Source organism: Monodon monoceros, unplaced genomic scaffold (assembly GCF_005190385.1).
Source record: "Monodon monoceros isolate NGI ecotype Baffin Bay Population unplaced genomic scaffold, NGI_Narwhal_1 Super_Scaffold_15, whole genome shotgun sequence".
NCBI classification, from domain to species: Eukaryota; Metazoa; Chordata; class Mammalia; order Artiodactyla; family Monodontidae; genus Monodon; species Monodon monoceros.
In genome coordinates this window covers 45185336-45212388 of record NW_021703771.1, presented here as the reverse complement: position 1 = coordinate 45212388, position 27053 = coordinate 45185336, and the positions used below count along the sequence as shown (strand labels likewise).

The following is a 27053-nucleotide window of genomic DNA, read 5'->3' as shown; positions in this document are numbered from 1 at the left end:
TTCATCTCTCTTGGCACAAACAAGCACTTTCTAAGATACGTGAAACACAAGGCTTTTCTTTCAAGGAAAGAACCAAAGGAGACCCTTACCTCATATTTTCCTTTCTTCTCTAGAGGCTCTGAGTCCTCAGGCTTCCCGTCTCTGTCCCCTCTGAGCTCTTCCAGGATGAGGACTGTCTCCCAATTACTATAATGACAGGCTGGGAAAATATCTGAATGCATGCTGTCACCAAAGTAAACAACCTGTAAGTCAGAGAGCAAATTCTGTTTGAGACATGAGAATTGTGAAAGAGTAGTGTTCATTTTATAGAAGGCAGAAGAAAATCCCTCAACAGGTATCAGAGTTAAGTGATGTAAAAGTTGCAGAGACGTCTTAAATTTCTTTGAATAACTTCACAGGTGACCTGTCCTATTTGATTCACAAGGGGTCAGGTTTAAGAAGTTACACAGTTCATCTGCAGATAGAAGAAAGGCAGAAGATAAGTGAATTCAATTTTCTAAAATGAAAATGAAAAAGCCCATATGGTTACAGTTAAACCTGCCCCTGGAATTGAAGAGCTGGTGAAATATTGGAGACAACCTGTTACAGAGGGTTAGATTAGCAAGAATGCACAACACAACCAATTTACCAGTTTCTGGGCGCCACCCAGACCTGCTGAAACAGAATCTCTGAGAGTGGGTGGGCTTGGGCAAGTGGACTCTGGGACCCTTCCCAGGCATTCTGAGGCAAAGCCTCATTGATCTAGTCCATGTCTCTTAATTTACAGATGAGGAAACAAGGTTAAGGGAACATGAACTAGAACCTCCAAGGCAGGAGTCCCCAGGGGGCTGTGACAGTGTACGAGCCAGTGGAGTAGGGCTCAGTGACCCACTGACCCTCCTTCTCATGGGGCTCCTGGCAAACGTTTTTTAGAAGAAAGCATCCTGCTGTTAAAAATATACCAACGTCCAACATCAGCCATGTGGCCAGGATGTGAAAAGCTAATGTGTCTTCAGTCTCTAGTATAATCAGTTACTGCTTGTTTTACACATAAAAATGTTCCTGATGGACAGTTATCAGGATAACATTCCTCGGTAACCCACACACTATTCCACTGTATCTCTCAGGTCTGTGGCCTCCTACTTGGAATATCTGTTTTTCTCTGTTACAGAGAAAGACTCAATGTACATGAACAAAGGAAAGGCTTATTTAAGCAGAAGAGGTAGGCAAGGAGGTTGGCAGACAGGCAGGGGCAGGTGATTCCCTCACAGATAACTATGCTGAAGGCATTTAGAGTTATGGTTTCAGTTTACAAGGGCGTATATCTCCAAGCCCTTGTAAACTGGGCTCAGTCAGAAAATACCTTGGGTTCAGGTTTGCCAGTCATTTTCTTCAGAAGTTCATAAAGGTGGACCGCATTCCCTTGGGAGTACCAGCCAGGTTTATCCAGAGATGGCAGGGCCTCTTGTTCCTCGTCATTCTCTGAAAGCACAGTTGGACAATCACATACTTTTTAATCAAGTGATAGCACCCAGCTGGACAGACCACACTCTGGCATGGCTGTAGGACACGTACAAGAAGGAACCATGTGGGGATGGGAGCTAGCATTCAGTGATCACCTATATATCATGAGCACTTCATGGACGTAAATATATATACTTTTCAAAGATTTTTTTTTAAGAGCGGTTTTACGTTCACAGCAAAATTGAGAGGAAGGTACAGAGCTATCCTACACACCCTCTTCCCTCACAAAGGCAGAGTCTCCCCCATTGTTGGTGATGAAAAATGAGTCCAACATATCACAATGATACGAGTGAACGCCTCCAGAACAAGGAATTCTAAAACCACATTTACACATAATTAAAGCCATATCACAGCAACTGCCAGTTTAAGGTCAAGAGACATTTATGCCTATTTGGTTGACATTTCAGCAGCCATGTTTTAATTCTTCTACACAATCAAATGAAAACCCTACTATTCTCTAAAGAGTAGTTAAAAAACCAACCACGTATTAGCTTAACATTAAGAGTCTAATGCATATTAGACTCAGCATATTCCTGGAGAAACACAGTGAAAACCAGTTATTTCTCACGTCTGTCTGTCTGTCTGTACTTAGCACAGAATGTCTTACCATGTAAATAATGTGGGTTTGATGGCAACTGGGAAATGAGTAATTTACGCAAATATTTTTGAAAGCAAATGTACATTTGATATGTAGAGGCCCACTGTACAGGAACAGTGGGAAGGGCATCTTTCCATTGCTTATTAAAAAAAAATCTACAGAATCATAATTTCTCACATATTGGGACTCAGTAATTAACAAAAAGGAAAAAAAACCTTCTTTATACAAAGACCAAAACAAAATACTCACTTTACACAAACCCCTCCCTCCCCCTCCCCGTTTCCAGCTCCCACACTGGAAGCTGCTCTGCAGGGTACTAATTCATGCAGGGCAGCTTCCAGGGCTCTGGTAGAACCTCCATAACTGGGAAGCTGTGGGACTCAGAAAACTATTAATTCCAGCAGCAGGGAGCCAGTGTGGGCTGTGAAAGCACCAGAGCCGAAGTGGAAGCAACACAGTCTAAGGGAATAAACTCAAGGAAGCTTCAAGCACAATCTTTATAAACCCAAACATTTTCACACCTCTTTTCATGGTCTATGGGAAACAGTTATATGAACTTTCATTTTCACATAATATAAATAAATGTGCCCTGCAAGCAGTACAATGATGACACTGATTTGAAATAGTTTACTTTAAAAGTATATTAGAAGATAATAAATACAATAGATAAAAAACAGAGGAGGACAAAGGGGATAAGAGAGTGACTGTGATTTGTTTCCTCAGTTTTAAAATGGGATAATAACAGTACTTCCCTCACAGAGTGAGTGTATAAGTGAATTAATACAGATGAAGCACATGGAAGAGTGTGGGCCACGTAGGGTTGAAGAAGTCTTAGCTGCTATCCCTTCAATTCACAGGCGCAGAAACTGATATCTGGAGAAGCTAAGGAATCTGCCCAAAGTTACCAAACTGCTACAATCACCCCTCAAAGGACTTCAAATTAGGGCTAGAAGACAAGGAGTAAGACAACAATCAATGAAAGCAAATAGTAAATCAAACTAAAACTCTTTTGAAAACTATAATTTGCTTCTGGATACAGCTGTGTTTTACAATAACAAAGTAAATCTCGTTTTTAACTGTAAGACCATACGGACAAGTAAAAACAAAAAAACAAAACAGTACGTTTTTAGTCAGCATAATAGTTACAAAATTAATATGGGGAAATGACAGTCAAGGCTATGGCTGACAGCCTTGAAGAAAGCAAGCTCCATGACTCAGATAAGACAGAGAGCCAGAGAACTCATGTGCCTGGGCCTGACTGGTGTGATGTCAGAACTGGCTCCTGCGGCAGCTCCCAGCAGCTTCTCCCAAACTCCCAGAGCCTTTGGTGTTATTACCTTACCAATGTTTTAAAAGTATGTATTTGTGTGATGTTTTTGAATCAGTAATACATTTAAGTATTTTTAAAAGACTCAATTTTGAACTCTACCTGCTATGTGCTCACCTCTTCTGCAAAAGGTAATCATTCTTTTATGCATATAAAAGCAAATATAAATATATATTCTCTTTCTCCACTTTTGAAATACATTTATTGAGGTATAATTGACATACAATAAACTGAGCATAAAGCATACAATTTGATTAGTCTGGGCACATGTATATATCTATTATGAGCTGAACTGTGGTCCCCTCAAATTCATAGGCTGAAGCACTAACCCTGTTCCCCAGAATGTGACTGTACTTGGAGACAGGGCCTTTAAAGAGGTGACTGAGCTAAAATGAGGCCATGGGGTGGGCCCTAATCCAATACTATTGGCGTCCTCATAGAAAGAGGAAATTAGGACACATAATTACGCAATTAGGACACAGAAGAAAGACCATGTGATGCTACAGGGAGAAGATGGCCATCTATACGCCAAGAAGAAAGGCCTCGGAAGAAACCAATCTTTTTGACACCTTGACCTTCAGACTTCTAGCCTCCAGAACTGTGAAAAAAGAAATTTCCATTGTTTCAGCCACTCAGTCTGTGGTATTTTGTTACAGTAGCCCTAGCAAACTAATACAACACCCGTGACCCCTCCTCCCTTTTAAATGCAAATATCAGCATATTCGGCACACTGTTCTGTAACTTGATATTTTAAAACCTTATTTTATTGATAATATGTTGTGATCTGCCTGTTTTTAAAAATTCCATGATTTATTTAAGTCTTTTTTTGATAGACATGTGAAATGTTGTTACAAGGAAAAAGTTACAAACATGACAGAATTCGCCTGGTGGGATCAAACAAAATCCCACCAGGATTTCTTTCTTTTCTTCTTGCACTCTTTATTTCAACAATCTTTCACAAACCAATTTACGTAGAGGGATATGGCAGTGAACTAGATGGTGTGAGTTCTTGAGCTCAGAATATTTTCTAGGAGCGACCTCTGACTTGCTAGGGGTTTACTTAACAGTGCTTTATGATTAAAATATAATTGTTTTGATTTCTAGGACTCCTTCTAATATGAACTTCACTAAACAGTTCATATTTGCTTTATACATCTCTTCTTCAATTTTGAGCTAGAAAAATTTCTCACCAATTACGGATTTTCATACACACTTTCTCCATTGTTTTTGGAATGGGCAGTAAGATACTTTTCAAGTAAAATACCTCCTAAAATGCCTGCCTGTGTTGGGGACTATAAAATGGAAATTATACTATTAAAGGAAATAAATACTTTACCAGTGAGCTGGAGCAAATTTCATAAACAGAAAGTGAAACTCCTACTCTTACCCTTTATCTACTTTGGCTTTGGTCATTTAGTTAAATATGCTTAACTAACTAGCTCATTTCCACACCTAAAATGATAGGAAGTTTATTTCTTTTCAGAATAACAACCTTCAATTAAATGTACTCACTAAGACATTCTCTTGGTCTTACTAAAGTACGTCTTGGTGATCTGACCAGTAGCATCTGTTTCAACAGAAAATCTGTTTAGAAATGCAAATCGAAGCCTTTTGCCCAGCCCTACTGGATCAGAATCTCCATTTTAACAAGATCCCTAGGTGATTTGAGTGTAAAGTCTGAGAAACACTGATGCAGAAAGAACAGCAGGAAAATAAAACAAAACAAAAACCTGATAGAACAATAAAAGGCATTCATTTCACCAAGGAGAGAGTAATGGGCACCTGTGGGGAGCAGTGAGAATGAAGATGAAAAGGTAACCTAGCAACCAGATTTAGCCTTAGGGTGCTATATGGAGTGGGGAGCCGATGAGATTCTGTGTGTGATAAATATATTAAATATATTGTAAGTCTAACGGTAATAAGTGAGCAATACAAAATATATTGAAATTAAAAGCAAATGACAAATAGAAATCTATGCCAATGAAAAGTATTTGAGGGCAGTGGGCAAGAGAGAGAACCAGAGGTATAAAGGGAGGCAGAGGGACGAGGGAGAATGGGGAAGAATGATCAAAGCTTAACGGGAAGGGAGGGGACGGCAGAGATGAGATATTTCTGAGGTAGATTAAACAGGACTTTATGAAAAAAACAAGACAAAACAAGAAACAAACAAAACCCCCCAGGACTTGATGCACAGCCTCCTGGATGTGAAAGGGTGAAGATGATGAAGGTTTCCAGCTGGGTTTATTCAGTGGCTGGTCAAGGTGACCAGCATATTTGGTGGTTGTTTGCTTTCAAGGTGGAAGGAGAATCAAGTTTGATTTCAGAATACTGGGCGGAGGTGTCTGGTGTACAAGACAAAATATGGTGTGAGGTTCTGGCAAAGACAGCTGGGGCAACATCTGGGAGTCAGTGGATAGGTGAAAGCTGAGGCCAAGACACCAAAGACAGCAAGTTGGGTCATGATTCCCAAATTGGGCGGCGCGGGGGAGGGGTAGTTGGTAGCAGGACACTGGCGTGGTCCCTCTCCCCACTGAATTTACAATCTTGCAAGGTGGACGGACTCCCTCCCCGCACCAAGCCTTAGCTCTGCTGAGGAGCTGAGTCGTGAGATAACAGATTTTGCCTAGAAGAGGTTCCCCGCCCCCGAACAGTCCTTAAGCCCCTGTAGGGATCAAGCTGAATGGAGCTCAGCCCCCCACCTGCCGAGTCCCCACCCTCCCTTTCGGCGCCTCGATGACAACGGCTGCCATCAGTCCTGTACAACTGCGCAGAGGATGCTGCAGTGCTGGGGTCTCTGGGATTGGCTCACCGTGCCTTCCATCCCAACAAGCTTCTTTGCCTTAATTGTACTTCTAACTTTAATCATTTGGAGCAATGATCTGATTTACAAAGACACTGGACTGTCATGTAAGGGCCAACTGACGTGACTTGTACAGTAACATTAACTGCCGTATGTGGGATGTTTGGCGGGTTACAAGGCTGAGAGATCAGTTAAGTACTGTAATAACCAGGACCTGATGTAATACTGTGCCAATTCATACAAGGGATGATAAGGGAGTGGCAGGTGACAAACTTGAGAAAACTGGAGGATAGGTTAGTTGTTAAGGGGAGAGAGGAGCTGAAGATGACAGATTTCCCTAACTTGGGCAAGATCTGTGGTTCGAAAAGTTATAACAGAGTTATGGAATATGGGAAATGAATAAGTTGTTATAGGTATGTAAAGTTTCATGTGATGCCAGGGCTCTGGGGCATGGAAAGCTTAGAAGACAGATAGAAACAGGCCTCTGTAAGCCAGGGAAAAGTGAAACCAAGAATTAAGGAATTAGGAGTCATTAGCGAACAGGTGACAGTTAAAACCAGAGGGTGGTAGACAGCTGACAACAGCAGGAGAAGAAAGGAGGGTCAATGCAGAACGCTAGAGAGTAGCAACAACATTTAACGAGAAAGGTGAAGGGAAACCAGCAGTGGAAACAGAGAGCAGTTAGAGGTAGAAGAATCAGAATCAGCAGCAAAATAAACACTGCAACAGAACACAATGTATTAGGGATGCTTTAATATGAGAAGTATGAACCTCTTATTAATAATAGTTCTGGCAATCCTTTTGCCCTCTAAATGTGAATAGACTATTTTGTATCAGCTCCAGAAACTGCAGGATTCACTGTGTCTTACACCAAAATATTTTAAATCAGAGGACCAGAAAACTAAAGCTGGAAAGTACTTTAGAGATCTTCTAGTCTAATCCCTTCTGGATGTGAAAAAACTAAGACAAGCTCTACATCTATATAAAAGCATGAAATCCCATACATTCTGAGGTCCACAGGCATTTTATTCTAATCATTATAGACAATGGTGATAGGACTTTGGGTCCTATTTCATCCATCCAGACTTTTCAACTCTTAAAGTTAAGACTTATAACATTTTCATACTTTAAATTCAGCCAAGATGACTATCAAGTCTTTTAATGAATATAATATCTGAAAATATAGTTTGGATAACTATTATTATGTCAGTCCTCAAATCCAATTTGATAGTGTAAAACCAAAAGAAAATACTGCACAGAGGTTATAAGATAGATACGTCTACATGGTTATAGTTTTTAAAAGCTTACCCTTATATCTCTGAATACTCCTCAATTAAATAGAAATACTGCACAAAGTACAGTAATTTGTCAGCATAAGTTGATGCGTTTGTGGTCTCCAATATGTTAAAAAATTTGGTATATTTTTAATGTGCATTGTTTTCTGTTACTGGTATTTGTGTGTCTGAGTAAAATTTTAATAAAAACCTTGGTGAAACGGCATAAGTACTACTGTAGGTATAGAACAGACACGGATTTTCTTGGAACAAAATATGAAAACCTTGAAGATAAAAGTAAAAATAAACATCTATTGAGTACTTAATGTATTTAAATATAAGTTTGTGAAGAAGGGAAAAACATTGAAATTTTTTTCCTGGTTTAATACAAAGAGTCCTATTTGACGCCTTGATTATTTTTTTTTTAAATTTAATTTTTATTTTACATTGGAATATAGTTGATTTACAACGTTGTGTTAGTTTCAGGTACACAGCAAAGTGACCGAATCCCTGATTATTTTTTTTAAATCAAAGATTTATATAAGACATTAAACCAATATATAAAAAACACCATCGATCCCTGCCTTTCTACTAGGCCAGGGTTTCTTAACCTTGGCACTACTGAGATTTGGGGCCAGATAATTCTTTGTTGGTGGTGGTAGGGGTGCTGTCCTGTGTGCTGTAGGTTGGTTAGCAGCATCTGTGGCCTCTACCCACTAGATGCCAGTAGTATCCCTCCTCCAAAGTTGTGACAACCAAATGTCTCCAGACGTTGCCAAAGTTGCCCTGAGGAGCAAAACTGCCACAGCTGAAAACAACTGTACTAGACCATTCTCATCAGCATAATGCATATTCGAGTGTCTTCAGTTAAAAACAATAAACTACAGGTTTTCCTTGATTTACGATGGAGTTACAACCCGACAAAACCAGCATAAGTTGAAAATATCTTAAGTCAAAAATGCCTTTAATACACCTAACCTACCGAACATTAGCCTAGCCTACCTTAAACATGCTCGTAACACTTACATTAGCCTATAACTGGGCAAAGTCATCTAACACAAAGCCTATTTTACAACAAAGTACTGCATACTTCATGGAATTTACTGAATCAGTGTTCAATTAAAACAGAGTGGTTGTATGGGTACAGCATGGTTGTAAGTGTACTGGCTGTTTAACCTCATGATCTGAGGTACTGGCTGACTGGAGCTGTGGCTTGTTGCCCATTCCCAGCATCAAGAGAGAGTAACAAAAGGCATATTGCTAGCCTGGGAAAAGATTAAAGTTCTAAATTTAGGGCTTCCCTGGTGGCCTAGTGGTTGAGGGACACGGGTTCGTGCCCCGGTCTGGGAAGATCCCGCATGCCGCGGAGCGGCTGGGCCCATGAGCCATGGCCGCTGGGCCTGTGCGTCTGGAGCCTGTGCTCCGCAACGGGAGAGGCCACGGCGGTGAGAGGCCCGCGTACCCCAAAAAGAAAAAAAAATTCTAAATTTGAAAAAAATTCTAAATTTGAAGTACAGTTTCTACTGAATGTGTATTTTGCTTTTGCACCATCATGAAGTCAAAGAATCTAAGTTGCAGCACTGTAAATCGGGGACCATCTGTATGCCCTTGATCCTACACTGTCTTGCACCTAAAACCTCAGTTGTTTGACTATTTTCATAGCTAAAATTCTAGAAAGAGTTGTTTATACTCATGGGTTTCACTACCTCCAATGAACTCTTCAAGATACTGCAGTCTGGTTCTGTATCTATCAGTGCTCAAGACACCAGTGATCTCTGTCTTGTCCACTACAATGGACATTTCTCTTTCCTTTTCCAATTGACTTTCAGTAGCATTTTCCCTAGGTGACCACTCTCTCCTCTCCTCACCGGTTTATGAATGTTGTACTCTATTTCCCCCACTATAATCTGTCTGCTCCTACATCACACTCTTTCTTCTCTATCCTTAATGTTAGAGTGTGTCAGAGCTTGGTCTGGGCCTTCTGCCTATCTGTATTCTCCCTCTATGTGATCTGATGTAAGCCCAAGGCTTTAAATACCCCTCTATGACCTGATGAATCCCAAATTTATATCCTGAACCTACACCTGTTCTCTCGGACTCCAGGCTCATTTATATAAATTTCCTAATTGAGAGCTCCAGTTAGATAATTCACAGTCATTTCAAAATTAGTACGTTGAAAAATGAGTTCTTAATAATTATATTAAGAACCACCCTGCACAAACTTTTCCTCTGTATTTTTCCTCATGGCTGTAAATGGTCTCACCATTCACCCATTTGCTCAATTCAGAAAAAAGAAAAATCAGCAACCTGAAGTCATTTTTGATTAACTCCCTTTTCATCTGCTGCTTCTAAAGCATCACCAAGTCTTGAGTTTTCCATTTGCACAATGTATCTTAGATATGTCTACCTCTCTCCATTTCCAGCACTACTGCCTCAGACCAAAGCACCACAATGTCTCACTTGCGACATTCAATTGCCTGGTCTCCCTCTTTCTCTCTATCCTTCCCCACATCCAATCCATTCCCCACCCAGCAGCCAAAAAGGTCTCTATGTCACTCGTACATCTCAACTGAATAGCTTCAGGTTGCTTTTGGCATAAAAATTAAAACCATTTCCACAGTGTATGAGGCTGCCTGCCTCCCTAATTTCACCCCTTCTCTGCCCATGACTGTGTGCCAGAGTCACAGGTCCCTTCTCTGTCACAGGAACGAGCCCAAACTACTCTCACACGGAGGCTTTGCATTTGTTTGTCCCATTGCCAGGGATACACTTCCTCTGCTCTTCTCATTACTCATCCCGCAGGTCCCGCCTAGCAAGTCACCTCACCTGACCTTTTCAGACAGGCGTCCCCTGGCCAGGCACTCTACGGTGGCCTCCCGGTTTACTACCTCACCAGGCAGTCATTTCCATCTCAACAGGTAACATGACCTGTAATCATATCCCAGGCATTTACCAATTTGCTTACGTGCTTGTTTATGCATCCCAATGAGGGAAAAGAACACCTGGTATCTCTTTTATTCCCCTTGTTGCATCTAACACAGAGCTTTGTACATGGCTGTCAGCCAACAGGTATTTATTGAGTAAGTGAATGAACAAATCTTAAATAGGAGAGTAAAGATACAAAATGTTAACTTACCAAGTGTCCGGAAAGGCCTCTGACTTGGTAAATGAGAGAAGAAACCAGGCTTCAATGCATTTGTAATCACAATGTCAAAAAGATATTCAAAATCATTCCTAAAAAGCAATGATATTTTTCATACATTGATTTTAAGGAATTAGAAAAGGTCCATATAAAACAGAACTTAACCTTTGCCTATTTGACCACAGCATCATTTCTGATCTTTTGATTAACTTCTCTATGCTTTCTATACATTCTAAGGTGAACCTTACACTGGAAATAGAAGGTAGTCAGGCACTAATCATCCTGACACCACCCTGAAGTATCAATACAAACATAAGGGGGAAGAAAAGCATATTAACTCATTAACTCTAGGTGCTAAGCTGGTTTTCTCACTATGGCAATAATTATAGTGTGTAAATTCAATAGTTTCTAACACCTAAAATACTCACGAGCTATGTTTTCAAATTTGGGGCCTGAAATTTGTCTGGATTTATTAGCATCAAGAGTTATTAATAATTTTGTGTGTTACATGGGTCCTACAGAAAGCTAGCATTGTAACAGGTCAGATGACATCTTTCAGAGAGTGTTCAAAATGTGAAGATACCTTATTTTGAAAATCAGGGTAGTATTACAATATGGTAATTTTTAGGCAACAATAATAATTGTTTTTTAGTCTGTATTTAACACTGTATTAAGGATTATTTGGGACAGCAAAGGAAAGATAGTCCTTGCTCCTGACAGACTCACTATTACATTGGGGAGATAATATTTACCCAACATTCCAGAATACTTTTACACAGCAAAATGACACTGCAGAGGAATTAAGATATGAAGAAAAAGTTTGGTAATCTATGCTAATGAAAAAGAAATTAAGACTTCCAAGTGTTTATTCTGAAGCATGGTCCCACTACCAGGACAGCAAATGTCTCTACAAAAGGCACTTTCCAAGGCATACAGGGCTGCAGCCTTAATTCACTTCAAGGATCCCAAACCTATACATTAATCAGAAAGCAGAAAACCACCGATAGACCGTAAGTACACCATAGGCCAATCTGAATCCACATGTGCTGAGGAACATGGAAATCAGGAAGCTAAACAGGTTGGCAAGAGGTCAGTTTTGAGGCTAAAATTTGCTTCATACTCATGGCAATTCAGTACAGTATCTGCTAAAATTTGAGGAAACAGTAGGGGAGATCTAACAGCTCATTTTAGAATCTGGCTCTGACCATGGATATTCCCTGGCATTGCCCGTAAGAATGCCATAGATAAGTATTAACACTTGCTGAGCCTTACCAACTACTCTCATACTTTTACCTGTATTGTGCTATTTAAACTTCCTGTCACGCCTATGAGATACTACTGTCCCATCTTTAAGATGGTGAAATTGAGGCTTAGAGAGGTCATACAACCTACCCTAGGTCACGGGGTGAGTTGCAAGGCAGGGCTTGAGCCCACGACTGTCTTATTTTAAGTCTATGCATTTATGCTGCCTCGATGTTCATGGATGTCAATCCCACCCCTGGCCGTGTAAATGGGGAAGTGCCTGGCTCCACACGGAAATGGCTACAGAGGGATTGTATTCCATGTCAGGGGCTATAATCTACAACTCAGTGCCCCTCAATAATCATCCAAAGCTGAGAAACCAAATTCACGGAGGACTGCCCAAAGGACATGCGGTCCATCCACCTTTCAGAAAAGCTAAAGCCCAGACTATGAACGGGCTCTGAGCATACTGACCCGGTAATACTGCTTTGCTACAATGTACTTGGGGTGTGTTTCTGTCAGGAGATGTTAAGGGCTGTTATGAGGAACAACCACTTGTCACTCAGCATTGTTTAATATAATGATATGGTCATGGCTAACACTTTTAAAAAAGCACTGGTGTAATTTGTTATCAGCATTTTATAAGATCATGAAAACGAAATGACTCATCACTTACCCAAGGATATATTCACAGAGGAGTCTACAGTAATCACTGTGAGAACTGGTAATTAACATAAGAATTTTCCCAGCATTTTTTAGCTGTCGAAGCCACTTTTTAACAGATTCCGGACAAGTGTGTAAATACCTGCCTGGATCTCTTTTTATTTCTGGAAAATATATTCCACAGTTTTCTGAAAAAAAAAAATATCAAGGAGGTTTTTCTTTATAAAATTTTTTGACTCAGTGTATTCTCGAACAAGTTCCTCTCTCTCAAAGCTATAGATAAAACTAAAAGGATAAAAACTAGGTTCGAATAATCCAGCAACGACGCCATTACTAATTGCTTTTTAAGAATATTTTTCTTGTTCTTAAAAACATGATGATTGAGAATGTCAGTTGAAAATACTTTTTGGTTATGTGACAAGGACTGATAAAGTGTTAAAACAGATAACACCATAAACACAATACATCAGCATTTTCAAATCAAAGAAAATCTTACTGCATTTGCAATGTCAATTAATAAATATTCTTTCAATCATTCAACAAATATTTGCTGAATACGGATAACAAACAAATACATATTTAGATAATGCACCAGGAACACGTCTTTGGCATGATGCAGTGGAGAAGGGAGCTGGGTTCCTGAGTCAGTGTTGTTTCAGATGAAAGTGAGACTAGAGGCCCTGGTCTATTACAGCCCCTGGGAGGTGATGTGATGTTAAATGGAAAAACAAGTCATAAAAGGCAGGAAGGGGACTTCCCTGGTGGTGCAGCGGTTAAGAATCCACCTGCCAAAGCAGGGGACACGGGTTGGAGCCCTGGTCCAGGAAGATCCCACATGCCGTGGAGCAACTAAGCCCATGCGCCACAACTACTGAGCCTGTGCTCTAGAGCCCCCAAGACGCAACTACCGAGCCTGCATGCTGCAACTACTGAAGCCCGCGCCCCTAGAGCCTGTGCTCCACAACAAGAGAAGCCACTGCAATGAGAAGCCTGAGCACCGCAACGAAGAGTAGCCCCCACTCGCTGCAACTAGAGAAAGCCCGCACAAAGCAATGAAGACCCAGCGCAGCAAAAAAGTGAATAAAAATTATTTTAAAAATCATTAAAAAAAAAAAAAGAAAAAGAAAAGGCAGGAAGGCAGTGCAGTTGACAGTGAAAGCCGAAGAACCTGAGTCACTGAGCTGGGCTTGCCAGCTCTGTCCCTTTGGGTCTTTAGAGCCCAGGGGGTCAGCCTGAGCTCCGAAGCAGCTGGTACCAACATTTCCAGAAGTCCTGGTCAGATGCACCCACTATGTTTGATATGATGCCTTAAAAGTTATGAGTACTTAGGCACATAATTGCAGATTTGGTTGAAATGCTACTAGATTCATAAAGCACTTTAGAGATACTGTTCTTTGGGCATGATAGCAGTAGTAAGCAAATAAAGAGAACCTGAGTTCCTACTTTCCTTAACTGCTAGGAAAAAGACACAGGCATAAACAAAACAAGAAGTGAACGAGCTTGTAGTGAATTATAAACTCTGCAATAGATACAGGCTATAACTGTAATTCTGTACAATGTCATGCACTTGAAATAAATGAAAGTTATATATCAAGAATGTCAGGACAGAAGAGTCTCTTAAGAAAAAAAAAAAGAAGAAACAAAAGCAGAAATGGTAGCAAATACTGTTGTCTGACTGCCCAAATCCACTCCCCTCCTTCTTTGCTAAAGAGTATTCTGATTTTGTTTGAGGTTTCATCCTCCTCTGAGGGGCTAGGTGCTCAGGGAGGGTGGGTGTCTACCAGTCTAACCTAACAGGATAATTCCTTCCAATGTCCTGGTCATGTAAAACAACCCAATTTAATGAGCTTAAACATTAAGGATATCTATTATTTGCAGCCTATAGCATCTCTGTTCAGAAAATAATACATTGTAAGAATTAATCATAACCCGATTAAAAAAATTACTTAACAAAATAAAGAATGTTAAAAAGTGAGAATAATATTCAGACATCAGAACACCAAGAACAAAAACAAAGTTTGTGCTCTTGTATTTTGCCCTACAGAGAACACATGTGTAAATCTCTAGGATCTCTTAATATCCCAGAAGCTATGTAATGGCCCTTAAAAAAATTAAAATATACTTTGTTTTTCAGGAAAGAGGAGGTACTAGTAGTAGAGGACTAATTTAAGGAAGACAAAAGAATAAAATTAAATAACTAAAAATAGAATAGTTTGATGAGTGAGTGGCTATCAAAGCAATGGCAGAAGCTGTGTCTTTCCCAGAATTTATCTAAAGGAATCATATGTAAGATTATTTCACCCAGAAAAACAAAGCTTTTGTAGCAACAGTAATATTATGGGCTGGATAACAAAAGATTTGTAGTATGTAATGCTGAGAACATTTATATACTTAAGCATCTGTATTCAAAAACAATTGCTGAGAAAAGGCTATTTTTTCCTTAGCTATATGTGCTTAGTGCCATCTAGTGATCAAAATATAAGTTACTGTTAAAAAGCTACTATTTCATTTCCAAATGAATAAAACATATACATTTAAATACTATATTTAAAAATTCTTGCCTAGATTAGTATTAGTTTCCCTTAATAAGCCTAATCTAAAAGAGTGCAAACATAATAGCCTAGTTGGAGAAAATTACTCTCTGAGGAAATAATGGGGTTGTCCTCCTTTTGTTCACAAGCCAGAGTGAAATGAACAAACTAAAAAAGACAAGTCCTGTACAAACAGATACCCCATGGCAAGTTATGGGTCGCTCTTGCTATAAAAGATCACTAACTGTTGTTGGGTAAAATATTTTCATTCCCATGTAACCTTAAATCATTAAAGAAATAGGAGGTATATTAATATAACTATACTCATCTTTTTAAATTCTATTTTTATTGATATAACTGACATATAAACTTACATACTATGTAAGTCTACGGTGTACAATGTGTTGATCTGACATGTACATATTGCAATATGATTACTACTATAGCATGAGCTAACATCTCTATTATGTCACAAAATTATCATTTCTTTTTTTGTGGTGGGGACATAAAGATCTGTTCTCTTAGCAATTCTGAAGTTTATAATTTAGTATTGCTGTCTCTAATACACGCTCATATTTTGTTGAAATAAATCAAGCTATTAAACCAAAGGAATTTATGTTAAACATACTACACTGGAATAATAACTGCCTATTAAATTATTTGCCTAAAGGTAGGGAGTCTGCCTTTTTGTTCAGCAGGGAGCAATAATTCAATGAATGAATATTTAAATTAGTTCAGGGACAGATACAGGAACATTTATGTTTATTTAAAATCAAAGTAATAATATGATTTGTAACATATTACCTAACTGTGACAAAAAAACTGTATCAGTCATGTCCTATCAAAGTCATGCTATCTAAAGTACCTTCTTTTTTTACCCCTATTGATAAAAATAATCGTGTTAATTATACTTTTATACTGATAGATTAACACTGAATAGACAAGGAATTGAGACCTAAGGTGGAAAGAAAGGAATGGTCTTGTTTGTTCCCAACTCACAAAGCAGACTGTGTTTTCACTTAACCTCAAAGGAATCCTATTTCACTGCCATTTTATTAACTCATTTTCCTGTCCTTTCCATACCTCTTCTCTCCTTAGATACTGGTATTTTCTGTACCCAGATGGGATTAAAAGTATAATTTTTAAAAAGCTAGTTCTAAAAATAAAAGTTTTGTCCTTTTATATTAAAAATTGGGTTAATATAGAGTCATGGAAATAACAGCCAAGGGTTGCGACAGTCTGACAGGCACTGAAAACGGCCTGCATGTATCAAACATGATTAAGGATTGAGGGACCTCTAGTGGTTAAAAAAAAAAAAAGTACAACTTGAATAATAAAAATACCTTTTTTAGTCTAATAGGTAATCGTGCCACATCATGATTTCTATCATCATGGCGTTAGTAAGCATTTTCCTCACTTACTGTATCACTACTGTTTGTGTGATTTGTGGCTACAGTTCTCAAAGCTGTTGTGCAGGGGGATTAGAGATGCCAGGATGCTAATAACACCTCCACCATCGGCCTCCAAATAAGGTCTGTTGTTATTTCCAGTGCAGAACATAATTTAGGAGAGACCGAAATATTTACAACCTTTATAGGTTATAGAAGAGCATGCTAGTGAATAGCTAAAATGTTTAGCCATGAACTGTTTAAAAGTACTTGCTGTAAGAGATGATATAATTTTCTGAAACATACATATACTATATGATTTTTTTGGCCAAGAGATACGGAAATAGTTTTTGAAGGATGAAGGAAATAAACAATAGATTAAATATGTTCTAGATTTCATTTGTTTATTTATAGAAGGCAAAAGATGAAACTGAAATTTAATATTAAAACAGATTTCTTGTTTATGGTTCCTGTATGATTTGTTTCTATCTAATATATTTGCAAATTAAGAAATCTTGAATGTCTAGATTGGGTAAAGTGAGTATCTATGTGCTAAATATAATGCTTGGAAAAGGACAACAAATAAGAATTGAGAAATGAAGTATAAAATGTACTGAAAAACATAATTTGTAAAATTTTACATTAATAGTATTTGACTTTCATCTCTGTATCTGTTACCTACTCCAAAGATTCTGATTTAATTGGTCTGGGCTGGGGTGATGCCACTGATATTTTTTTAAAGTTCCCCAAGTAATTTCAATGTACAGTCAGGATTAAGAATTATGGCTCTAAGCTATAAGAACTAGAACTTTTGCTATTATTATCTGTATATCTTGCATGCATCATTGTACAGGGGTTTCTTAATTTTACAGTATCTGATTACCTAACATACAGCTTTATACATAAGAGGCAACCAATACATATTAATTACTGGTGATGTGCGATGTCACACATGGGCATGAACACTGCCTGATAAAGAGAAGACTTGTGTTGGAGATGAGATTGGAGAGAAGGGAAAGCATATGAAATTTAAACATTCAAATGCAAGAGCACTGACAGCTAAGGGACACTGACTTGGTCCACAAGACCTGATAGAGGAACTAGGGGGAGGAAGTAAGTTATAATGCCTGAATCCATGATTCCCAAACTGAGAGCAATATGAATCTGGTGTAGCACTTGTAACAAATATCAATTACTGTGCCCCACCCTAGAGATCTCTGGTGGGTCTCTGGGGCTCCAGAGACTCACACCTGGCCAACAAGACACTTGCAAACCTGTGAAACAGATGGCTTAGATGGACTATTTTATAATCTTAGGATTGCCTGAGTCTACATCTCATGGTGATGTCACAGGCAGATAACTCTTTAGTCACAATGAACACCCATTTCCACAGTGTTTCTCCTCCTTAACAGACCACAGTAAAGTAAAAACAACTTTTATATGCACTGGGAGACCAAGAAATTCATGTGACTTGGTTTACTGTGATATTTGCTTTATTGTTGTGGTCTGGATCTGAACCCACAATATCTCTGAGGTACGCATGTATGCAATCTCCCCAAAACAGAATTTCTGTAGAGTAGTCGTTGTTAAAATACTCTGAGAGTTTCGGATTCAAGTAGATTAGGGGTGGGGCCTGAATATGTGCATTTCTAACAGTTTCCCAGTTTAGGTGATTAGTCCAAGGACCACACTTTGAGAAACACTGCTATATAACACCCTTATAAAACCAGATAGCTTTCTGAAAACCATTTCGCCCCCCCCCCCCAGAAAAACTTGATTCTCACTATTCTGGCTAGAAATGCAAAACCAGATTAAGCATGTTTAATGTTATCTGATGAAAATTCTCAAACCTATGTCTTATGTTAAAATGGATCTAAACCAACAAGGTTTTAAGTTTTAAAAAATTATTTTTACTTTATAAGGGAAGAATATATGTGAGGGTGAAGATGTAATGGAATGTTTTTCATAGTATTATTTTACATTCATTTTAATTTATCAGTCCTGAGAGCAGTAATTTTGTAGGTAAAGCAGAAAAAGCCCAGGTTTTGGAGTTAAACTGGCCTAAGTTTGAAATCTAGGTTTGCCACTAACTATATTGGTTATCTGATTCTTGAGGAAGTCTAGAAACAGAGTTAATTTTTAGTAATGCTCGTTGTAATTGGAGGGACATTTTCGCCGTCTTCTGCATGTGATTTGTATACAGAACGCATGTTCAATTTATTATACATATTACAGTATAGGAAAAATGTATGGGGAGCTCCCAAGATGGTCACAACACTATCTCCCATCGCACATGTGTCTGGAGTCAGAGTCTACTGCCTCACTCCTTTGAATCTGGGCAGGCCCTTTTATTGCTCTGACCAATAGAATGGGGTGCAAGTGACATTGTGTTACTTCCATGTGTTACCCTTATCTGGCCTGGAAACTTCAATTTCCTGTCTCTAGGAAGCTGATCCCATGAAAAAGTGCAACCAATCTGAGACCACCATGCTGTGAGGAGCAATTCAGATGAACTCATTAGGTGCAGGTGCTCCAACTGCCAGATTCAGCTGAGCACTGAGCTGACAGCTTCAACTGCGAGACCCGTGAGTGAGCCCCTGTAGATATCAAGCCCAGTCAAGGCTTCAGGAGACTGCGCCCCCAATGACACCTGACTTCAACCACATGGGAGACACCAAGTGAGAAGCACTCAGAGAGTCCAGAATATAAGTGACAATAAATTGTGGCTTTAAGCTACCAAGTTTTGCGGTGGTTTCTTATGGAGCAATAGATAATTGAAACAAGATGCTTTGGAATGGAGTCACAATTCCAATTATTATCTCTAGGCAATTCAAAATAAATTAAGAAAACATTGGTAAATGCTTCCAGAAACACCTGAAGTAAAAGTAAATAGGCTTTAAATTGTTGTTGTTCACCTCTGAAGAATAACTCCAAGGTTTCTACTGTATATACATTTACAGAACATAAATTTATGTATAGCTTATGACAACATAAATCTTTTGAAGTTACAGTTTAAAGAAAACCCAAATTAACAAGTTATTGAAGGTAAATTCTACACAGTACTTCCGACCTCTCACGTACTTCAAATGTGAGTTACTCAGAAACGGAGATGATAATAACCAACTGCTGAAACACACAGTGATTACAGCAGAAGAAAGGAATCTTTTGAGATGTTTACCTCCCATTAACCTCAACTCAAAATTTGAGATTTCTTCAAAAACTAAATTGGTCTTCAAAAAAACATGCATTTTAAATATAACATTTCATCACAAGAGTGTACTTTTTCCTTAATTACCTTAGTTAAAATGTCCTCAGTGTCTCCAGAAATATCTTTTCTTACTAATAAAGCCAAAGTATGCAGAACTAGGACTAACTTGGAAGAAATCAACTTCGGAACACACACAAAGATTATTGCCACAAAGGATTATTTATTCAATATCTGGTCTCACAGTGTAAAATATAAACAGGAAAGCCCTATTTAGCTATTAGGTCTGTGTCACATCTACAGCTAGGCCACATAGCATTTAGTGAAGCAGTTATTTTAATGAGGCATTACTCTGTTTTTCACCACACTTTTCCACCCAAATCTGTATCGTATCAGTATACAATTGACCCTCTGTATGTTTTGGTTTCTTTTTTTTTTTGGTAAAACACCACCTGGTCAGTTACCCCATGTTGACAATAAAAAAAAAATACTAAACTTTTAAATTAGTGATATTTTAACTCAGTTAATTGTTTTGGCAGAGGTCTTAATTTTGTAATATAAAATTTGAAATTATGGACTCGATAAAATAGAAAAGTGTTAATTTCTCTTTGATGTAACAGACATAGAAATTATAGCATCTATGTGTGTAACGCCCTGTAGCATTGTTTGAGGAACGGTAATGCCCTAAACCAGAATTCTTAACCTAAAGTACATACATGGGTCTCAGTGGGTGAATGGAAACCCAACACTGTTTACAACATTTTGCTTATCAATGTATTTGTGCATTTCTTGGGGAGGAGAGCAGGTGCATACCCTCTAGTTTCCATCAGATTCCCGGGTCTGCGGTCACATGACTCCCAAGGGGTTAAGAACCATAGATTTTTATTTTCCAGGTTAGGATAGGCCAACTAAAAACACATTCCAGGGCTTCCCTGGTGGCGCAGTGGTTGAGAGTCTGCCTGCTGATGCATGGGACATGGGTTCGTGCCCCGGTCCTGGGAGATCTCACATGTGGCGGAGCGGCTGGGCCCGTGAGCCATGGCCGCTGAGCCTGCGCGTCGGGGCCTGTGCTCCGCAGCAGGAGAGGCCACAACAGTGAGAGGCCTGCGTACCGCAAAACAAACAAACAAACAAACAAAAAAAAACACATTCCATCCTGAAGGTCCAGTGGTTAGGACTCCAAGCTTCCACTGCTGGGGGCCTGGGTTCCATCCCTGGTTGGGAACTAAAATCCCACAAGCCACGTGGCATGGTCAAAAAAAAAAAAAAAAAAAAGAAAAGAAAACCCCCAAACCAAAACAGACAAAACCAAAACACATTCCAATATACCCCCTTTGTCACTGTCAAAAAATAATCTTATAGATATGTTTTAGACAAAGGTGATTCTCTACAACAGGTGACACAGAATTTTTACACAAATAAATATAATTCCTAGACTATTCTGTGATTTTGTACACCTATACTCATCCTAAGTCTGATAAATTAACGTTCATTTAGGATGGCTAATGAATGGTTGCTCCTGTCAATTTAATTTATAGGTTAATTGAAAATTACCAAATACAAAACCTAAAAACATATATAAAACATAAATACTCAACACGGAAAGTATTTTGAAATAACATTATTTGAAGAGATTAAATTATTGCTTTTCTTAACAAATACGATACATTCCTGCTATAGAAAATTCACTGAATTGGGTTTACTATTTTTGGATAACAAACCACCTCACACAGAGAGGCTTAAAACAGTATATTATCGTATCTCATAATTCTGAGGTTTGACTGAGTTTAGCTGGGCGGTTCTCCCTTGGGGTGTGCCAGTCAGATGTCACAGTCTGGCACCTGGGGCTGGGATGGCTGGAACAGTGAGGGCTGATAAAACATCTCTCCACTTTGCTAGCCCGGGCTTCCCCATGACATGATGGTTTCAAGGTAGCTTGATTTCTTAAATGGCAGTGGGTTTCCCTCCAAAGCAAGTGTTCTAAGACACTAAGGCAAAAGTTGCAAGGATTCTTACGACCTTGTCTTAGAAGTCTATAGAGTCACTTCTGCTGGATTTTACTGATTATATGGGGCCATTTCATTTTCAAGGAAAAGAAAAGAGGAGTATAAATTCTGGGAGGCACACTTCATTAAGAACTATTATCTTTTCAGACTAGCTGCCCAACACACTAATATTTTGGTGTGATTCTTGCCAGTATGTTTTCTATTCATATATAACTATATGGGAATTTTAAGTATACCACATACAGATTTTTACCTGTGCATTTTGTTCAGTGTCATATTTGAGCAATTTCCTAAGCATTAACAGTAATTTAAAAACATTTTGATAAATTTGCCTTAGTATTTTGAAAGGATTATTTATAATAATTATTTTTACTTATAGTAATAACTGACATACTTTGAGTGCTTATTTTTGCCAATAACAGAATTGCCAATGCAACTATAAGACCTTTACAACTATTAATGTATTTAATCCTTATAACAACCCTGCGAGGCGGGTCCTGCATTATTCCCATTTTGCAGTTGAGGAAACAGATACAAAGAGGCTGAGGAACTTGCCCAAAGTCGCAGAGAGAGAATGTAGTACAGACAGGATTTGAACGCAGCCCGTCTGCTTTCAGAGCCTGTGCAATACCACCTCTCTACTGATACAGCATTTGAGTACTGTAGAACAACTTCAAGGATACCATAAATCCTTACTTTTTTTTTTTTTGGCATACGGTGCATTACTAAATAGTATCATAGTTCAGGGACTTCGGGATTGATTGGAATTAGAATAAGTGAGAGTTTGAAATTTGGACAAATCAAATTAGATTTCTGCAGAGGAAAAAAGTATCTATCGATATGCACTCTGTCTACTTTTCTAGTCACAGCATCTAGAACTGGAAGGGGCTTTAGAAATCATCCACTTCAATGCTGTCCTATTAAAGAGGAATTTGTAGAGACCACAGATTTTGCACACAACTATAAAGTTAGTAATAAACTTGGGAATGGAATAGAGTGCTCGAGAATCCTACCCCACTAAACCTTACATAACCTCATATGTAATCTTAGCAGTTACACGAGATATGTAACCTCATTGTTTACATGTCTAAATCTTTGTGTTTTAAATCGAACTTATCTGGTGATCAGTGTCTGTTAAAGAAAAATAATGCATTCAGAAGCAGCAGAAGTCAAATGCTTAAATGCTATCCCTATTTTGCTCTGTAATTATTGAATAATGTGCTTTTCCTCAGAATGTCTACAGAAGTTTTTTGTAGTGACTGAGCTCATGTTATATATGCTATTTTCTGGGAACTGAGCTTTTATAATGAGACAGGCAAAAAACCCAGAATAAGTGTCTCACATTAAGGTGTAAATATTATCTTCCTTCCTGGAATGCACTGTCCTCTCTTTGCTGCTTAGAAATGTTTGCGGCTTGTCTGTGGAGCCCTCTCCAACCCCCTTGCCCAGTCACACCACCTCTGGACATCATTCATCACACTACATGATAATAAACACTCGTAATAAGTGTGTTTACGTATTTTTCTCTCTCCTGAGACGGAGATGTTTTAGGAAAAGAACTGTCTTTACGTTCGTATTTACATTCTTGATGTCAGGCAAACGGTAGAGGATTAATAATTGCAGAAGTAAGTGTGAGGGGAGAGCGGTATACCAAATGAGATTTTACCAGGTGATCATAAAAACCAGAGGTTGGCAAACCACAGCCCGCAAGCTAAGAAAGGTTTTTACATCTTAAAATGGTTATATAAGTATCTACATAAAGCCTATAATCCTTATGATCTCTGGTCCTTCGAAAAAAGTTTGCTGATTCCTGATATAAACATAGTATTTCATAACTATAGGACAGTAACAATAAGCAACAGTTATAACTCAGTTTTAGAAAGTGCCAACAAGATTAATGAAATTGTTCATTTGCGAGATTCTGTTTAAAGGTTACGCAGTCTCTCAGCAGAGTGAATATTAGAAGATCATTTGTGATAAAACTGCTTTTTGAAAGACAATATAAATACTTTCATGTATTTTTTTCATCACAGTGGGTCCCCAGCCATGATATACTTGCCCCTCAGTTATTCTCCAGCCCGGGTCTTCTAACAGTCTATTCTACGGAGCCAGAAGAGGGTTCTCGTCATTTTGCCACCTTGTTAAAACAAATCTAAATCTGCTTTTGCCATTGCCTTTATGACTCTGATACACTTTATTTTTAGTCTCTGAATAAAATGTTTCCAGGCTCATTTGCTCTGCTTGCTGATACAGCAATAATAGCAGGGGCCACAGCAAGACACTGCCAAGTCCAGGCTGAAAGCTAACAGCTGGTAATATTTTCTCTTAAGGTCAGAGGAAGTAGCAAGATCCAAAAAATGCACATGATGACATCATCAGAAGGACCTAAAGAGCTTGTGGCTTGGGATGAATCAAGGCACTATTGCCTAGACACACTCTTACATATTAGCCGTATAAGAAACAGGAATGTCTTCCTTGGTATAGCAAAATCAAAGATGCCTCCAGGTAAAACCTTGGACAAATTTTAGGGGTTAGCTTCGAAGAGATGCACTGTAAATTTCGTCTCAAAATAGTTTTTAAATCTATTTGCCAGGCACAAAACCATCTTGCAAGGTTTTGTTTTCACCAGAGGAAGTGGGCCCACATATTATCCTGACTTGAAACCTCCCACCTCCTCCAGAAGAAAGAAGCGGGAAAAAATTAGAACTAAAACGGGATAGTTTGGGGCAAAGCAGGCTCAGAGAGGTGCCATTGCTTACTCCTTTAAAAGAAAGTTATAGTTGACTTCTCTAGCTCCGAGGCACAGAGATCAGAAACAACAACAGGAACAAAGCTGACTCAAACACCAGACATTAGGGCTCATTTACTATAAATGTCTTAAGGAAACCTGCCTCCTACTGGAGACTCAAATGCTCAGTTATTTAACAATTCTTTAAAAAACAAAAAACCTAGAGTAGAACTTTCACCGAGTTTCTACCAACCTGGTTTTTCTTCCGGGGTCCATAGCTTAACAGAATGCCAAGACAGCATTTTAGCATGTACACACTATGCTCAATTCAGCTCCCCCCAAAATATAAATAACTGAAAAGATCCATTATGAGAACCCAGTCCTCATTCGACAATAATCCATTATGAGGCAGAAAGGGGAGAAAGCCGGGGTGGGGGGAGGGGGTGGTACAGCTGTCCCAGCCTCAGTACCTAACACAGCTTGCAACCTCTGCACGGAGTGGGCCGGGTCTCAGGTAGAAAACGGTGGGAATGGGCGGGAAGGGTTCCCAGCTGAATAATGCTACGTTCGGCTGGCTTCCAGAGAATATTCTATGCTAAGCAGGGCTTTTAATCTTCTCAGTTTCTCTTTTTTCTTCTTTGGCCTGATTCCTTTCACCTCTTTCACTCTGCCTCCTTCCAATTTGCTAATACAATAAGTTTACATATCTTGGGTATTTTTCTGAACTGATAAACATACAGTCATATTAAGACGACAATCGCATGCATTTGTAAAATACTTAAATATGAAAGACTTCTAAAACCAAAAATCAAAAAACAACTCTGCCGGGTTAACATGAAAAATATTAAAAATAATGTTAAAAATTCAGTAATACATATATAATTAAAGATTTTGAAAGGAAGGTATTTTTCTGCTTTCTCCATCCCACTGTCAATCTTAAGCCATTACCTCAAAACCGATTCTTTCTCTGCTTTTCTAAATTCCAGCCTGCTTTTAGGGGTCAGCATAATTTCCATTTTTCTAGTTTTCTCTCTCCTTTTGAATATGCCAACTACTATATGCTAGTTCACATACTCCAACTCTTGTTCATATATTTTTCTATATAGTTTATTAATTGCATAAGAGATTTTTATCTTCTATTTAAGCTCTATAAATCAAATTTCTTTGTGCGATTATAGTGATTAGCATTACAACGATTAGATTCTGGGCACAGAACACATTCAAAAAAGGTAGTGTAATTAAACTTTCTCTTAAGGATGTTAAACATACTTGCTTGAAATCTCGGTGACTATAAAGTACTACATGGTTTAATGAAATAAACCATCTCTTCTGTAGTCAAAGGTGAACTTTATTTCTGCTCAATCTAAATGAGGCCTACTTATAAATTTTAATTAAATGGAACCTCAAGGCTAAAGTTCTTAGGAGCAGCAGTGCATATCTCACTGTTGGTGTACATTTAGTGAATATCTTCAGTTTTTCAGAATAAAGCACAACAAACCCGCTACATGCATACAACAGTTCTAGTTATTAAGGCAGGGATCCTACAAGTTCCCAAAAGACCTGAATAAAACAACACTGTCATAATCAAACTATTCATTATGAAAAATTATATTCTGACTTTCTTTTGCCCTAAGAAGAAATTTGTTAACAAAGCACATGACACAAATGATCAGACTATTTCTTTCTAAAGGAAAGGAGCTGGCAACATAAATCCAGAGAAGCTGAAAGCTTGGAATTACTCAATAACCAAGAATGAAACATTCAATATTCAATTTAAGTGAGGCAGATATCTGCATTTTACTTACAGTGTTTAGCAAATGTTAGCAATAAACACCAAAATGAGCTATGTGTACTCAATGAAGAAAAATGTGAATGAAAAGGAAACTGCACTAGACCTTATAGATGCCCAATAACAGTTCCATTTATCTGAAAACCAAGACAAAGAAAATGTTTTTCCCTCCAGATAAGAACTCCATTTAAAACTTCAAAAGGAGTTAGTTAATCTAAATGTCTCATGTCAGCAAATTAAATCATTATAGAGCAGAGGAGGGAAGAGAGAACGGAATTTGTGATTTGCAGACGACTTCATTAAGTAATGGCCGTTGCTACTGATGTGAAGAGAGTGGCTACTCCATTCATGCTGAAAAACCTTCAAAGGACAGAGAAGGGGACTTCCCTGGCTGTCCGCTCTTCCAATTCAGGGGGCACGGGTTCAATCCCTGGCCGGGGACCTAAAAATCCCACATGCCGTGGTGCGCCTTAAATAAAGCAGTTCTGTGTGGAGCACATATACATACATAAGCACATTACAGGATGCAGTCCTGGGTGATCCTGGGTGGCCTGAATCTGGATCAAACAGTCCTGATTCAAATCTCAGTTGTACAATTTGCTTGGGCAAGTGTCTCAGTCATTCAGACACTTTGTTGGCTTATCTGTGAAATGATGATAATAGAACCCACCTGATAAGATTATTGTGTGGATTAGACACAATATATGTGAAACACTTGCACAGTGCTTGGCACATAGTAAACACTCTCTGTGAGTCACCCTGGCTTAAACATACACAGTTAATCAACTGTGAAATCACCCTATGGGCTGCATTGCATCAGGAAATTGCCCTGCAAGGGTTCAAAATGCAAGGCTTCA

At 38.6% G+C, this 27053-nt stretch overlaps 1 protein-coding gene across 2 annotated transcripts in view; it reads right to left on the bottom strand.

Annotated features, from left to right (window-relative positions):
- The window catches only part of NT5DC1 (5'-nucleotidase domain containing 1), a 120998-nt gene that overhangs the window by 12304 nt on the left and 81641 nt on the right, over positions 1-27053 (bottom strand). For both annotated transcript variants that reach the window (XM_029223517.1, XM_029223518.1), the window contains exons 7-10: positions 12563-12737; positions 10639-10736; positions 1343-1461; positions 90-242 (exon numbers count right to left, since the gene is read on the bottom strand). In XM_029223517.1, the coding sequence (XP_029079350.1) occupies positions 90-242; positions 1343-1461; positions 10639-10736; positions 12563-12737 (545 nt within the window). The remainder of the gene's footprint in view (positions 1-89; positions 243-1342; positions 1462-10638; positions 10737-12562; positions 12738-27053) is intronic.